At 38.7% G+C, this 13979-nt stretch overlaps 1 protein-coding gene across 1 annotated transcript; it reads left to right on the top strand.

The window, feature by feature from the left end:
• The first annotated feature begins 435 nt into the window (after window positions 1-435).
• LOC133299423 (C2 and GRAM domain-containing protein At1g03370-like) lies at window positions 436-8893 on the top strand. The gene is made up of 9 exons (XM_061498879.1): window positions 436-1306; window positions 1684-2928; window positions 4155-4337; window positions 4494-4777; window positions 4891-5007; window positions 5122-5384; window positions 7404-7572; window positions 7696-7965; window positions 8185-8893. The coding sequence occupies exons 1-9, from the start codon at window positions 958-960 to the stop codon at window positions 8374-8376; spliced, it is 3072 nt and encodes a 1023-aa protein (XP_061354863.1). The 5' UTR covers window positions 436-957; the 3' UTR covers window positions 8377-8893.
• Window positions 8894-13979: the final 5086 nt, after the last annotated feature.

Here is a 13979-nt window from a genome sequence, read left to right as displayed (position 1 = left end):
AGTTAACGTAGATTATATGCCTTCTAACTAGAGATTTTTTCTCAACCAAAAAATCTTAACCGTATTAAAAAACTTGGAAATTTCTATTTACCAAGTCAATATTTAGGTTGAGAGAGAGGAGACATGCTGCTGTTTTACTCAGCATAAAATTCTTAACCATGAAACGTTGACATCTTTCTATCTTTTGGATTGCTCTTTTATTATATATTATTTGTTGACCTCGTTTATTATATAAACTATGCTGTAGTGTAGGATTTTATCACAAAAAATGAAGAAGAAGAAGAAAAGTATATAGGACTTTTTTATTAGCAACATAGCATAGGAAGAGTATATTATTGATGATTGCAAGATATAATATAATAGTCTTGCTCTTGCATGATACGCGCGCGGTGGCCGTCACCGCCAATACTAAATGCGAAAGAAAAGAAACAGAGTTATTGATTGAGCCCAATTCCGCGTGTCTCTCTCTCTTTCCAATTTTGATATTCAATTTTTTCCATTATTAAATATTCTTTTTTTATTTCCAACCATCCAAATAATCTGGGTCTTGTTAGGGTTTGATTCTCCGAGTGTCCGCTCTTAAAATTCCTTATTTTTTTTTGTCACGTTTCGGTTTTCTCCATTTGTGTAAAACATCGGTGATGAATTTGTAACAAAAATTAATATTAAAATGACCTTTTTTAAATTTTCTGGCAGAATCAATATTTATTTATTTATTTATACATACTTGTTCTTCTGTCTGATTCCTGGGATGGTTTTTCTTCTTCCAAAATGATGCGTTTGAGCTGTGTCGATCAATTTGGTTCTGGATTTCGCGCATTCAATCGTTTCTGTTTTTTAATTTTTTATAATAAATAATTTTCTCCTTCTGCATTGCCCTTTCTGAAAGATCTTTCTGGGCTGCCCTGTTTTTAAAAAAAGTTGACATTTTTGGGTATAGATTATAGTTATTATATAATGAAGCTCGTGGTTCGTGTGATTGAGGCAAAAAACTTGGTAGCCACGGATCCCAATGGGTCAAGTGATCTGTACGTGCGGTTAAAGATGGGAAAGCAGAGATTCAGGACCAAGGTGATCAAGAAGAGTTTGGAACCTAAGTGGGATCAACAGTTTACTTTTTGGGTTGACGACCTTAAAGAAAAGCTTGTTATCTCTGTCATAGATGATGATAAGTTCTTTAATCATGACTTGGTGGGAAAGCTTAAAGTGCCTGTCTCACATGTTTTTGATGAGGAAATTAAATCCCTTGGCAATGCTTGGTATTCTTTGAGACCCAAAAACAAGAAGTCCAAGAACAAGGAATGTGGTATATTATACTGCTCAGCTAAACTCACCTCAACCCTTATCTAATTGTTTACTGCTTACTTGGCATTTGTATGGCATTTTTTTTTTTTTTTTCCATTCTTCCCCTACTCCCCGTTTTTCATCTTTTCTCAGTTTGCTTGTTTGTTTATTTTCTTGTGTGAAATTCATGCTGTTGTTATATTGGTTTCATGCCAGTTTATATGACTGATCACAGGGTGTAAATTGCATTACGTCCAATTTGAGACTTTGGATTTTACATCTCAAAGGGTCATTTGTATTAAGTCCTTTTGGAAAATAATGTGCTCGCTAACTGTGAACGTGCATATATGGATCATGCTATTGAACTTAAATTGTGACAATTCCTTTCTTTTTGGACAGGTGAGATTCTTTTGAGTATATCTCTTTTCCAAAATAATGCTTCCGTGGAGTCAAATGGTATTGGTGATCAGTTATTATGTCCAAGAAAATGTTCCGATGCAACTACTGATTCTCTTTCAAGATCTTCCACTGGCCGTTCAAATTCATCTTCTCCAGTAAGGGAAGAAATTATGTGTTCAAAGGATGAGAAATCTTGTCCACAAAAAACACTTGCTGGCCGACTTGCTCAAATTTTTAATAAAGGTCCTGATATGTCTTCAATTTCACCCGGTAGAAGCATTGATTTGGACCAATCTGAAACAAATAAAACTGAAGTTGGTGAGATCAAGACTGAGGATCAGTCCTCTAATGACTCTCTTGAAGAAGTTATGAGAAAAATGCAGTCTGCAGATCAAGGAAGTGAAATTCCTAGCAATTTACCTGGAGGGGTGCTTATAGATCAATTATATATTATTGCACCAGAAGACTTGAACATATTACTATTTTCACCCGATTCTAATTTTCCCAAGTCATTGGCAGATGTACAGGGGACCACAGAACTTCAAATAGGTCCTTGGAAGTTAGAAAATGGTGGGGAGAGCTGTAAAAGATCACTTACTTACATAAAGGCTGCCTCTAAATTAATTAGGGCTGTCAAAGGCTATGAGGAACAGACATATTTAAAAGCTGATGGGAAGAACTTTGCTGTTCTGGCCAGTGTCAGCACTCCAGATGTTATGTATGGCAGCACCTTTAGGGCCGAATTACTTTATGTGATCACACCTGGACCAGAGTTGCCATCAGGAGAACAGTGTTCACGTCTGGTGATATCATGGCGAATGAATTTCTTACAGAGCACAATGATGAAGGGAGTGATAGAAAATGGAGCTCGGCAAGGTATGAAAGAAAGCTTTGATCAGTATGCCATTTTGTTATCTCAGACTATTAAGCATGTTGAGTCAAAGGACCTTGGTTCCAGCAAGGAACAAGCTTTGGCATCGTTACAGGCGGCAGAGCCCCAGTCAGATTGGAAGCTGGCAGTGCAGTATTTTGCTAACTTCACGGTCATCTCAACATTCTTAATGGGGTTGTACGTGCTTGTTCATATTTGGCTGGCTGCTCCTGGCACGATTCAAGGACTTGAGTTTGTTGGACTGGACTTGCCAGATTCAATTGGTGAATTTGTTGTTTGTGGAGTCTTGGTTCTTCAAGGTGAACGAGTGCTGGGTTTAATCTCACGCTTCATGCAGGCCAGAGCACATAAGGGTAATCCTATAATTTCCTTTTTTTAATGATCTTTTAATTTGAGAATTCACTTGAATTTAAACACCCTAGATGTATATCAGAGCAAATGAAAATTCTGTTGTTTTTTTCTATTGGTCAAAGAGTAATGCATTAAAAGAGGAAAAAAAATAAAAGCTGGTGAACAACAGATCCTCCTAAGAAAAACAGAAAACAAGGGAAGTCGAACTGCAGTAAAGAGCGAAGTATATTAACTTATAAGAAATTTCTATATTCTCTCTGAGTCTGAGTCCATCGAGGATTGCCTTTTAAAAAATCATGGGCTAAAAGCCTAAAACGCATAAGGATACCTTTACCCTTTCCCATAAAAGATGTGGAGCAATAAATCATTGGTTAAAAAGCCAAGTTATGCTCTATCTATATACATGATTGGTGCATACAAAATTGAATTCCATAAAGCCTTATACTTATTGGGAAAGAGCTCTATTAACACAGAGATAAACCTAAAGGTGAAGAATAGAGTTCTTGTCTTGTGCAGACACTCAGCTCTGAATTTCATTAAGTAAAGAGAGCTTGTTTTACAAGCTTTTACAGTGGTACAAAATAATATAGAATAATAACACATAAAGCTAAAGATTCGGAACTAAACCAATAGACTAACTGAAACATCCCTATATATCTAACAAGCTTCAAAATATCTGGAAAGTCCTTCTGCTCATCAAAAATAGAAAAAGATTCATTCCAAAAATTGCCAGGTTATACCTCAAAAAGGACAACGAACTCTAGAAATACATCACACAAGCATTAGGAAATAAAGCTTGACGTAGCTTATATGCACGAAAAAAATTATGTTTATCCTACAGAGTACAATAGGCCTAATGTAAGCTTAAATGTTTCATGGAATCATTACATTCCCAAAATTCCTGCTATTACAAGATATATTTGCAAGTATAGTAACAGGGTATGCGAGTGATTGGAATGCCCTTTTGTGATTGCTAAATCCTTTTATTTTATGGAGGAAGTAATATGAGCCTGATAAATGCTAGGGTAGTCCGGACATGGAAATTTTCATCAGTTACTTGTTTAAATTAATCGATCTGGCTTTCCTTATTTCCTGAATTATTATTGCTTTTTAATGTCGTGACCGTGAGTTTGTTTCTCTCTTGTTTCTTAATTATTTGGCCCTTATTTCCATAATTTGGTGCTTATATAGTTTTTTTTTTTATCCGTTTCCGGTACTCCAATATTAGGTAGTGATCATGGAATTAAAGCACAAGGAGATGGATGGCTGCTAACAGTGGCCTTAATTGAAGGAAGCAATTTAGCTGCTGTTGATTCTAGTGGGTTCTGTGATCCATATGTGGTGTTCACTTGCAATGGGAAAACAAGAACCAGCTCAATCAAGTTCAAGAAATCTGATCCTTTATGGAATGGTGAATATCATATCATTTTTCATTTGGTTGTTCTTATAACTCAAATCTGAACCTCCAGTGATCTCTCTAACACATAAGTCTAGTTTTGCCCTACATTTGATCTCGATTATTGGATGATAAAGTATTCTTTGTTAAGAAAATTGTCTATCTTTGCAGAAATATTTGAATTTGATGCAATGGATGACCCTCCTTCTGTGCTGGATGTGGAAGTTTATGATTTTGATGGACCCTTTGATGAAGTTGCATCTCTAGGACGTGCTGAAATCAATTTCCTGAAAACTAACATCTCAGATCTTGCTGATATATGGGTTTCTCTTGAAGGAAAGTTGGCTCTGGCATGTCAGTCTAAGTTGCACTTAAGAATTTTCTTGGATAACACTAGAGGTGGGAATGTTGTAAAACACTATATAAGTAAAATGGAGAAAGAGGTGGGGAAGAAGGTATGCATCCATCTATGTTGCCAGGGATTTGGTTGTTTTTTCTTTTTTGTGTTTTACTCCTGTTTTATTCACCCTATTTGGTTTATTTTTTTCCCCTATTTACAAAATTGTAGATTAATCTGCGGTCTCCTCAAACAAATTCAGCCTTTCAGAAACTCTTTGGTCTTCCACCTGAGGAATTTCTCATCAATGACTTCACCTGTCATTTGAAAAGAAAAATGCCCCTGCAGGTTCGGTTGGTCTGTTATGTGATGTTTGAAAAGCGTGGTCAATTTCTATTTTGGTTTTAACTGGCACAAGCTTCTTTGGTATTATCTCATCAAGTTGCCAATGGTTCCCTGCAGGGCCGGCTATTTGTTTCGGCAAGAATACTTGGATTTCATGCGAATTTGTTTGGACACAAGACAAAATTCTTTTTGCTTTGGGAGGACATTGAAGACATTCAGGTCATTCCTCCTACATTTTCATCAATGGGCAGTCCGATAGTTGTCATAACTCTTCGGCAGGGAAGAGGTGTGGATGCAAGGCATGGTGCAAAAACACAAGATGAACAAGGCAGACTGAAGTACAATTTCCAGTCCTTTGTGTCTTTCAATGTTGCACACAGGTAGACAAGAAATTTTAAGTTATTATAATTATACAAGCTTATTTCTTCCATATACTTGTCTGCTTATCTGCAAGACTGCAACTTAGTACTTTGTTCCCTGTTTTACTTATTTTTTCTTTACCCATGTATTTTAGGGTCTATAAAACACTGGTACATGTTCATTTTGGTTGATATATTTTATTTGTTTTTGATGGTACAAGAAACAGAAGTAGTATTGATTACTGGAAAATCAGAAGGATAAACTCTTACAGCAAATGACTCCAAACAATTAACCAACAACATCAAAGAAAACTGACCCACAACTCAATGGCTCCTTGCCAGAAAATGTTGTAAGACTCTGCTGAGAATTACACAGACACTACAATGGTGGAAAGCAGAAAACTGATAAGAACCTTGAGGTGCACCACCCCAAAAGATAGCTCAAAGGGTGGAAGTGCTCAAGACTTTATAAACCCTACATTAGTTGCCCATACAACCAATGTGGGACTTCAAGTCTCGTACCTTGCAAATGAGATCGTAACATTCCACCATTCTCAGCAATCCTGGTGCCCACACTGGCTGGCTTTGCGCTAGCCTTTTACTAGCCCAGGGCGAACACTGCAATGCCGGCGTCACAACCTGCTCCGCTCGATTGCAACTGGGAGACATAGTATAAGGCTCTGATACCATTTGATAAGAACCTTGGGATGCACCACCCCAAAAGCTAACTCAAAGGGTGGGAGTACCCAAGGTCTTATAAACCCCACATTAGTTGCTCATACAATCAATATGAGACTCTAAGTCTCATACCTTGCAAACGGGTCTCTAACATTCCACCACGCTCCGCAGCCCCGGCGCCCACGCAGATTGACTTTGTGCTAGTCTTTTACTAGACCCGAGTAAACCTTGTAATGCCGACGTCACCACCCGTGCCGCTTGATTCCAATCGGGAGACATTGTGGAAGGCTTTGATACCATTTGATAAGAACCTTGAGGTGTATCACCCCAAAAGCTAGCTCAAAGGGTGAGAGTGTTTAAGGCTTATAAACCCTACATTAGTTGCCCATACAACCAATGTGGGACTTCAAGTCCCATACCTTACAAATGGGGTCATAACAAAAACACCATGAAAAAATAACCCCAAAGACCAACTCCCTCAACAAGGAATTGCACCCCATCCTCATCGACTTTCATTCCTCGAAAATTCTATTCAATTCTTCGATATCCCCTAATCCTCACTCTCTCTCCTTATAACTAACTTCTCATTACTCTCCTCCCACATTCTCTTCACCATTCACCGCCTGCCATGTGTAATTCCCTATAACAGCATTCTTCTCTTTCTTTTCTTCTAATCCTTTGCTGTTATCACTATTGGTCTTGGTTAGCTCCTTGGGCTGATCATCCTGAACCCTGCTCTTCCCCCACTTCTTACGCCCATAAGCCAACTTCAATGGTCCATTAACAGTTGTCGTTTTGATAGGCAGTTTATGTGAAAGATGTCAGTATTGACAGTTCATAATTGTAACTCTTTTGGTTGATTCATATCTTGATATTCTAATGAATATTGTTAACTTCTATCTATATCTTTCATTGTTGTGAATTGTAATGTACTAGAGAGTACAGAAGTCTTTTATTTTATAGGTATTTGTAGGTTAGTTGGTAAGTAAATTTATATCTAATTGTAATTTCATGGAACTAGAAAAATAGTGTGGAAGTAATTTGTTTGATGTGCTTATGAGTAATTTTCATTTCTTTCATTACCCAGTTGTACAAGATCAAGTTACTTATTGATGGCTGAGGAAGAAAAACCCTGCCAATTTGTGATTTTTTGTTTCATGTTGACCAAGGTGTGGTTCCATAATTGTTTGTGTAGCACAAGAATTGTGAACTTTGAATGCTTTGTTATAAGAAATATCTCATAATGTTTTCTTCCGATTATATTTGGTCGTCCAACTTCTCGTAAGATGCTTTTAAGAAATTATCTGTGAAGTTAATAGTGATCAACTACATTATAAGATATCTTATCTGGTGCTGATATAGGACCATCATGGCTCTCTGGAAAGCCAGATCCTTGAGTCCTGAACAGAAGGTCAAGTTAGTTGAAGAAGACTGTGATACCAAAAGCCTTACCAGTGAAGAGAGTGGGTCATTCCTTGCCCTTGATGAAGTTAGCATGTCTGAGGTTTATTCTTGTGTTCTTCCTGTTCCCGTAATCTCTTTCTCTCTCTCTCTCTCCTTTTCACTGCAAATCATTGGTTCCTTTTTTTTTTTTTGGGTATAACTTCACCAATGTTTGTGTTTGATTATAGTTTTTTTCCTTTAATTAATTTAGGCCAGTTTCTGGATGGAGCTATTCAGTGGGGGTGAGTTGGACCGCAGGGTCATGGAAAATTCTGGTTGTGTTGATTATTCTTATACCCCTTGGGTATCTGAGAATAGCAATGTCTATGAGAGGGCAGTATATTACAAATTTGAGAAACGTATTTCACGTTATAGAGTTGAAGTGACAAGTACTCAGCAAAGAACTCTTTTGGATGGTAAGGGCTGGCGTTTGGAAGAGGTTATGAACTTCCATGGAGTTCCTCTTGGTGATTATTTCAATGTGAGTAAGCCAAATTTAGATTTTTCCTAAACTTTTATCCTCTTGCAATTGTTAAGATAAGGCTACCTACTATAGATCCGCATAATGGGTCTGAACCTTCATCGGAATTGCCGTTGCCCACTTATTTGTTTTCTAGGATTTTCCTGTTTTTGTCATCTTCCTGTTAGTTTTCATCTTCTGTACCATCATTGACTATTGTCTTCTAATAATATTCCACAGCTGCGCCTTTGCTATCATATTGATGATTTACCCCCGAAAGCAAAGGGATGTAAAGTACAGGTTTTGTTTGGAATTGAATGGCTGAAAAGTACAAAACATCAGAAAAGGATTACGAAGAACATCCTAAAAAATCTACAAGAACGTTTAAAGCTGACCTTCAGTTTAGTTGAGAAGGAGTTTTTGGCAAAATAGCGAATGAATCTTCCGGAATTTGACCTTATACAATTAAGGAAGCTAGCTGATATTCTCGCAGCATCATTACACACTTCTTTCAGAACTAACAAATAATATTTCAATTCTTCAGCTCAGATTGGAATATATGATGGCTTCAGATTAAGGTCCATGTGTTTGTGCTGTTTGGGGTTGGTTTGCATAACAATCCTAACATCATTAAACCTGCTAGCGGTGTAATCTACGGGTGAACTGCTGATCTGAACATGGTAGATATTACTTCTTTTCTTTCAATTTCAAGGGCGATAGAACCACAGCTTTAATGATGCTTAAAATTGTTCAGCTATAAAGATGCTTATTTGCTACCAAAAATTGTTCAAACCAGATTACTGATTGGAGATATTACTAACTGTTCTGTTGTAAATGACTAGTTGGATTCTGGCGGACGATATTCAGATTGCATCAGCAGTTGCTAGCAATCCAAATTTTGCGTTTGTTGTATATTGTCACTTTTAGATGATAAATTGACATCTTGTTAAACAAGGGTCATGTATCTTGTATCATAGCTAATGTTGTCTTTGTTTCAAAAGGATAGGTGACAAAATGTTTACTCGGCAATTGTGAAGAGTTTTGATAGGTATGATTGTTGTAAACAATCAAAAAGAGTAATTGGAATTCTTGCAATTGCACATTTTAATTTGCGAAAGCATAATATATTGTTCTCATGACACGTCTATTGTTTACTAGCAGCAACATAATAGTTAAAATTTTGATTTATTTTATCAATATTCCAAATGTTTTTATGTTTTATAATTTTTTATTCTCCTTTTGATTTTATATAAAATATTGATTTTAATTACCATGAGCAGCAACTGGACCAACGACATAATAATGGGAATATAGAATATGTATGCTTTACATTGATAGAATTGGATGTATATGTACTGCTATATCTAGAAAACCTTCTACAATTCCACATAGTCTCTTTAAAAGAGAGAGAAGTTTTTTTGAAGAAAATAGAATAAAATAAAAATCGTTATAATGTCTAGAAGTTGTATTGCATCGCAAATAGCCAACTTCTAATAAGGTAAAGGCAAATTTAAGCCATGAACAAGAGAGAGTGGACGATTAAACAACAGAAATTGAATAAATGACCGAAATTTTTTTGGTAGCTCATAGTTGAAGGAGATGCAATGAAAAAGAATATTATGCGTAGGTGCAAGTTGTAACGTCTGGCAACTTGCAAGGATCAACGATTGTCCCCACACACTAACACGAGACTTTTCAGCGTGCTTTGTCCTCACTCGCACACTTTTCGGGAAAACTTCCCAGGAGGTCGCCCATCCCTGAATTGCTCCAAGTCAAGCACGCTTAACTGTGGAGTTCTTCCGATCCGGGCTACCGAAAAGTAGATGCATCTTGTTAGTATAGGTAGTACCAATTAATTCTTATAAGTCATTCCCAACTGTACCGTCCCATACCAGCACAGTCTCTGGAATCCCTCTCTTTCGGGTGTTGATTCGATTCATTCATGTACCCCCGTCCCTAGAAGCCTGCCAGAAGCCGCTCCTTGTCCGTGCCCTTGCGCACCGGCGATCACTCCCCGCCTTCGTCAGCGCCCGGGATGTTACACAAGTGAATAAAATTTAATGTAGCATTCCAACAGGTTTCTGTTGTAAGAAATTTGGCTCTTTGCTTTGTTAAGTTTTTGCATAGTCTAAGACCCCTGTACTGTATTCTCTACGATTCTCTTATCAAAATCAATTATACTAAGTCATAGTACATGACATGCATCATGTATGTATGTATGTCCAATTACGGGTTTGCAATTGCCTAATTTTTTTTGCAGATTGTTGTATATAGGTTAAAAGTCAACTAGAAGGTACTTCAGGGCAATACTTTCGTAGATATTAGATTGAAAATATTTCACATATAAAGTTCAGAACTTGATGTTTCAGTAAGCCAGCCACATAGAGACTTGAGAGGGAAAATAAATTACTATCATCCTTGAGTGAATGACAGAAATTGACATGTCCTTGCGTGCATAATGGATATGTTTTGTTATTTTCTTTTTGCATGTCATTGCAGAGAATTAGGAATACAAAAAGAGTTGCCTTCTGGGATCATGTTAAAGGAGAGTTGGTTGAGGTTTCAGATGGTGCAGATGTAGAAACAGAACCTGGTCCTGTTGGTGTTAAAGAAGGAATGGAACATATTAATGTCTTGTACAGGTTACATTAATCCTTAGGACCCAGATTCATCCCAGAGAGGTGTAACTCATAAGCTACCAGAAGTTTTAAAATAAGGTCAAAATACCAACAAAAGGTGGGATTTATGATGATGACCTTTATGGAGAGTCATTCTCTGCCAAAGTTGGGTCTTCCTTGGCATATTCACCTGTCAGTCAGTAATGTTGAACAAGCTTCTCCGGGCAAGGATGGGGAAGGGTATATGTTATATGGAAAGCCAGACAATAATCCAAGCAGTGCGGAACTGTGGATGGAGATAATGATGATTTGTTTGGATGACTGATGAAACCACAATTTGGAATTAAAAGAAACGAACTCAGATTCAATTGAAATGGCACATTCAGTCGAACAATTCAATCAGTAAGCACTACAATGGCTGATTCAGCCTTGAAAGAAAAGACAAATTATAACCGAAATTAAAAGAACACCTAAGGGACTCCACAGTACCCTTCCCCACAATTCATCACTGAATTGGATAATATTTTTATGCATACCCACTCTCTTACAAACGCCTTGCTTATATCATTCCTCCTACTCTCTCTCTCCTCTAACACCCACTCTCTTACAAACGCCTTGCTTATATCATTCCTCCTACTCTCTCTCTCCTCTAACAAACTCCTCACCCCTTTTCCCACAATTGGTTATAACCAACTATGATACGTGCTCTCCCTTATCACTGCATCCCATGCTGACTACTTGCACTTGCTCTTGCTCCTCCGCCTCTGCCATCCATGGTCCATTAGCTGTTTGAATGTCTATTGGGCTCTCTGCCCTTGGCCCATCATCTGCTTGTGCGAAGTCCACTGTTATTGGGTCTATTGGGTTGTGTTGGTTTCTTCTCCTCTCCCTTCTTTTGTACACATATTTCAGCTCCTCACCAATACCCCCTTCCTTAACATTCACCTTGTCCGCAAGGTGAAAATGTGGAAACAAAGCTTGGAAGGCATGTAAATCTTCCCAAGAACGTTCACACTCTGGCAACCCCTCCCATTGGACCAAGATTTCCAACTGCCCACCCACAAGTCTGCGGCTGTCTATCACCTCCGCGGGTTGAACCTGCATCTCCAAAGAATCAGACAAACAATGAGGAAATGGCATAACCTGTACCCCTGGATGAACAACCCGTTTCAATTGTGAAACATGGAAGACAGGATGTATTTTAGCATAATCAGGAAGAGATAACTCATACGCCACCGGGCCCACTCGTTTAATAATCTCAAAAGGTCCATAAAATCTTGGACTCAGTTTTTGATTGACACGCCGAGCTAAAGACTTCAGCTTATAAGGTTGAATCTTGAGATATACGTGGTCCCCCACTGCATACACCACATCCCTGCGCTTCTTATCTGCTACTAGCTTCATCTGAGGTTGAGCTTGATAGAGGTTGTGTCTGAGTTCCTCTAAGATATCATCTCTGGTACGTATTAATTGGTCTACTGCATCCAATTTGGTTTGGCCAGACCCCAGCTGAACAATCATGGGTGGATCTCTACCATATAAAGCACGAAACGGTGTCATGTGGATGGAACGATTATATGAGGTGTTCAACCAGAATTCCGCCCACGGAATCCATTTAACCCAACCTTTAGGGTGTTGTCCAATAAAACAGCGAAGGTATGTCTCCACTGTCCGATTTATCACCTCCGTTTGACCATCGGTTTGTGGGTGATACGCGGAGCTGAACCGTAATTTAGTACCTGCCAAACGAAAAAGCTCCCTCCAAAAATTACTGATGAATATACGGTCACGGTCAGATACGATTGCCTTGGGGAACCCATGTAAACGCACTATTTCACTGATGAACACATCAGCTACATGTTGAGCAGTAAAGGGATGTGAAAGACAAATTAAATGGGCATACTTACTGAGACGGTCCACCACCACAAAAATAGTATCTTTCCCTTGAGATTTCGGCAGGCCCCCAATAAAATCCATAGATACTTCCTCCCATACTTGATTAGGAACTCCCAGTGGCTGCAACAGTCCTGCCGGTGAGAGTTGACAATATTTTTGTTGTTGACAAATGGTACAAGCTTGTACAAATGCTGCCACTTCCTGCCTCATGCCTTTCCAATGAAACAATGCTGAAATTCTCTTAAAAGTGCGTAATTCACCAGAATGTCCTCCCCATGGTGATGCATGAAATTCCTGAAGCAGAATGTGTTTGCGTGGAGAGTCTTTGGGAACCACCAGTCTTCCTTTGAACCATAAACACCCTCTACTGACCGTATACCCTGGGTGTGACTCAGAGTTCTGTACAATATCCAACATCATGTGATGAATTGTCTCATCATTCGAGCACTCATCAGCCAACAACAACAAGTCTGGGCTGGACAGTAAGGTGATCCCTTTAAATTCCATTACCCTTGAGAGTGAGTCAGCTGCCCTGTTTTCCACACCCGGTTTATATTGAATCTCGAATTCAAAGCCTAACAACTTGGCTGCCAGCTTCTGTTGACCTTCTGCCATCAACCTTTGCTCAGTAAGAAATTTTAGGCTTTTTTGATCCGTGCGGATGACAAATTTATTCCCCATGAGATAATGACGCCATTTATGGACTGCCACCACTATAGCCTTGAGCTCTCTTTCATAGACAGATAGCTTGCGGGCAGCCTCTGAAAAAGCTTGGCTGAGGAATGCAATTGGCAAGGAATCTTGCATGAGCACTGCACCCATCCCAATGCCTGAAGCGTCGGTCTCCACCACAAATTGTTTTTCGAAATTAGGTAGGGACAATGCAGGCAGCCGCATCATCACCCGTTTCAACTCTTCAAAAGCATCATCAGCCTGCTGGTCCCATTTAAACTTATCTTTTCTCAAGAGTTGGGTCAAAGGCTTTGCTATCATACCATAATTCTTGACAAAGCGCCTGTAATACCCCGTAATGCCGAGGAATCCCCTGAGTCCCTTCAAATTGACAGGTTTGGGCCACTCCTTAATAGCTGCCACTTTGCATGGATCTGTTTTCACCCCCTCCTGGCCAATGATATGACCAAGATATTCCAACTCTGCTTGACCAAAACTGCATTTCTTGAAATTGGCTTGCAAACTATTTTGTCTAAGGACCTCCAATACTTGTGTTAAGTGCTCCACGTGTTCAGCTACCCCCCTGCTATACACCAAAATATCATCAAAAAACACTAACACAAATTTTCGTAAGAAAGAACGAAAGATGTTGTTCATTAGTGACTGAAACGTTGATGGAGCATTCTTTAACCCGAAAGGCATCACGAGATATTCGTAATGGCCCTCGTGTGTTCGAAATGCCGTCTTCTCAATATCACCCTCACACATCCTGATTTGATTGTATCCGGATTTTAAATCCAGCTTCGAGAAGATCACAACTCCTCCCAACTCGTCCAGCAGCTCGTCGAT

Source organism: Gastrolobium bilobum, unplaced genomic scaffold, assembly GCF_033153095.1.
Source record: "Gastrolobium bilobum isolate Gb01-03AN ecotype WA unplaced genomic scaffold, APGP_CSIRO_Gbil_v1 utg7477, whole genome shotgun sequence".
Classification (NCBI taxonomy): Eukaryota; Viridiplantae; Streptophyta; class Magnoliopsida; order Fabales; family Fabaceae; genus Gastrolobium; species Gastrolobium bilobum.
Note: the sequence above shows the minus strand (reverse complement) of the source record. Positions and strands in the feature narration are given on the sequence as shown.

Coding starts and splice junctions, on each gene's coding strand:
- LOC133299423 (XM_061498879.1), top strand. CDS start 958: ATGAAGCTCGTGGTTCGTGTGATTGAGGCAAAAAACTTGGTAGCCACG. Junction 2,929..4,154: donor GCAGGCCAGAGCACATAAGG/GTAATCCTATAA, acceptor CTCCAATATTAG/GTAGTGATCATGGAATTAAA. Junction 4,778..4,890: donor AGAAAGAGGTGGGGAAGAAG/GTATGCATCCAT, acceptor ACAAAATTGTAG/ATTAATCTGCGGTCTCCTCA.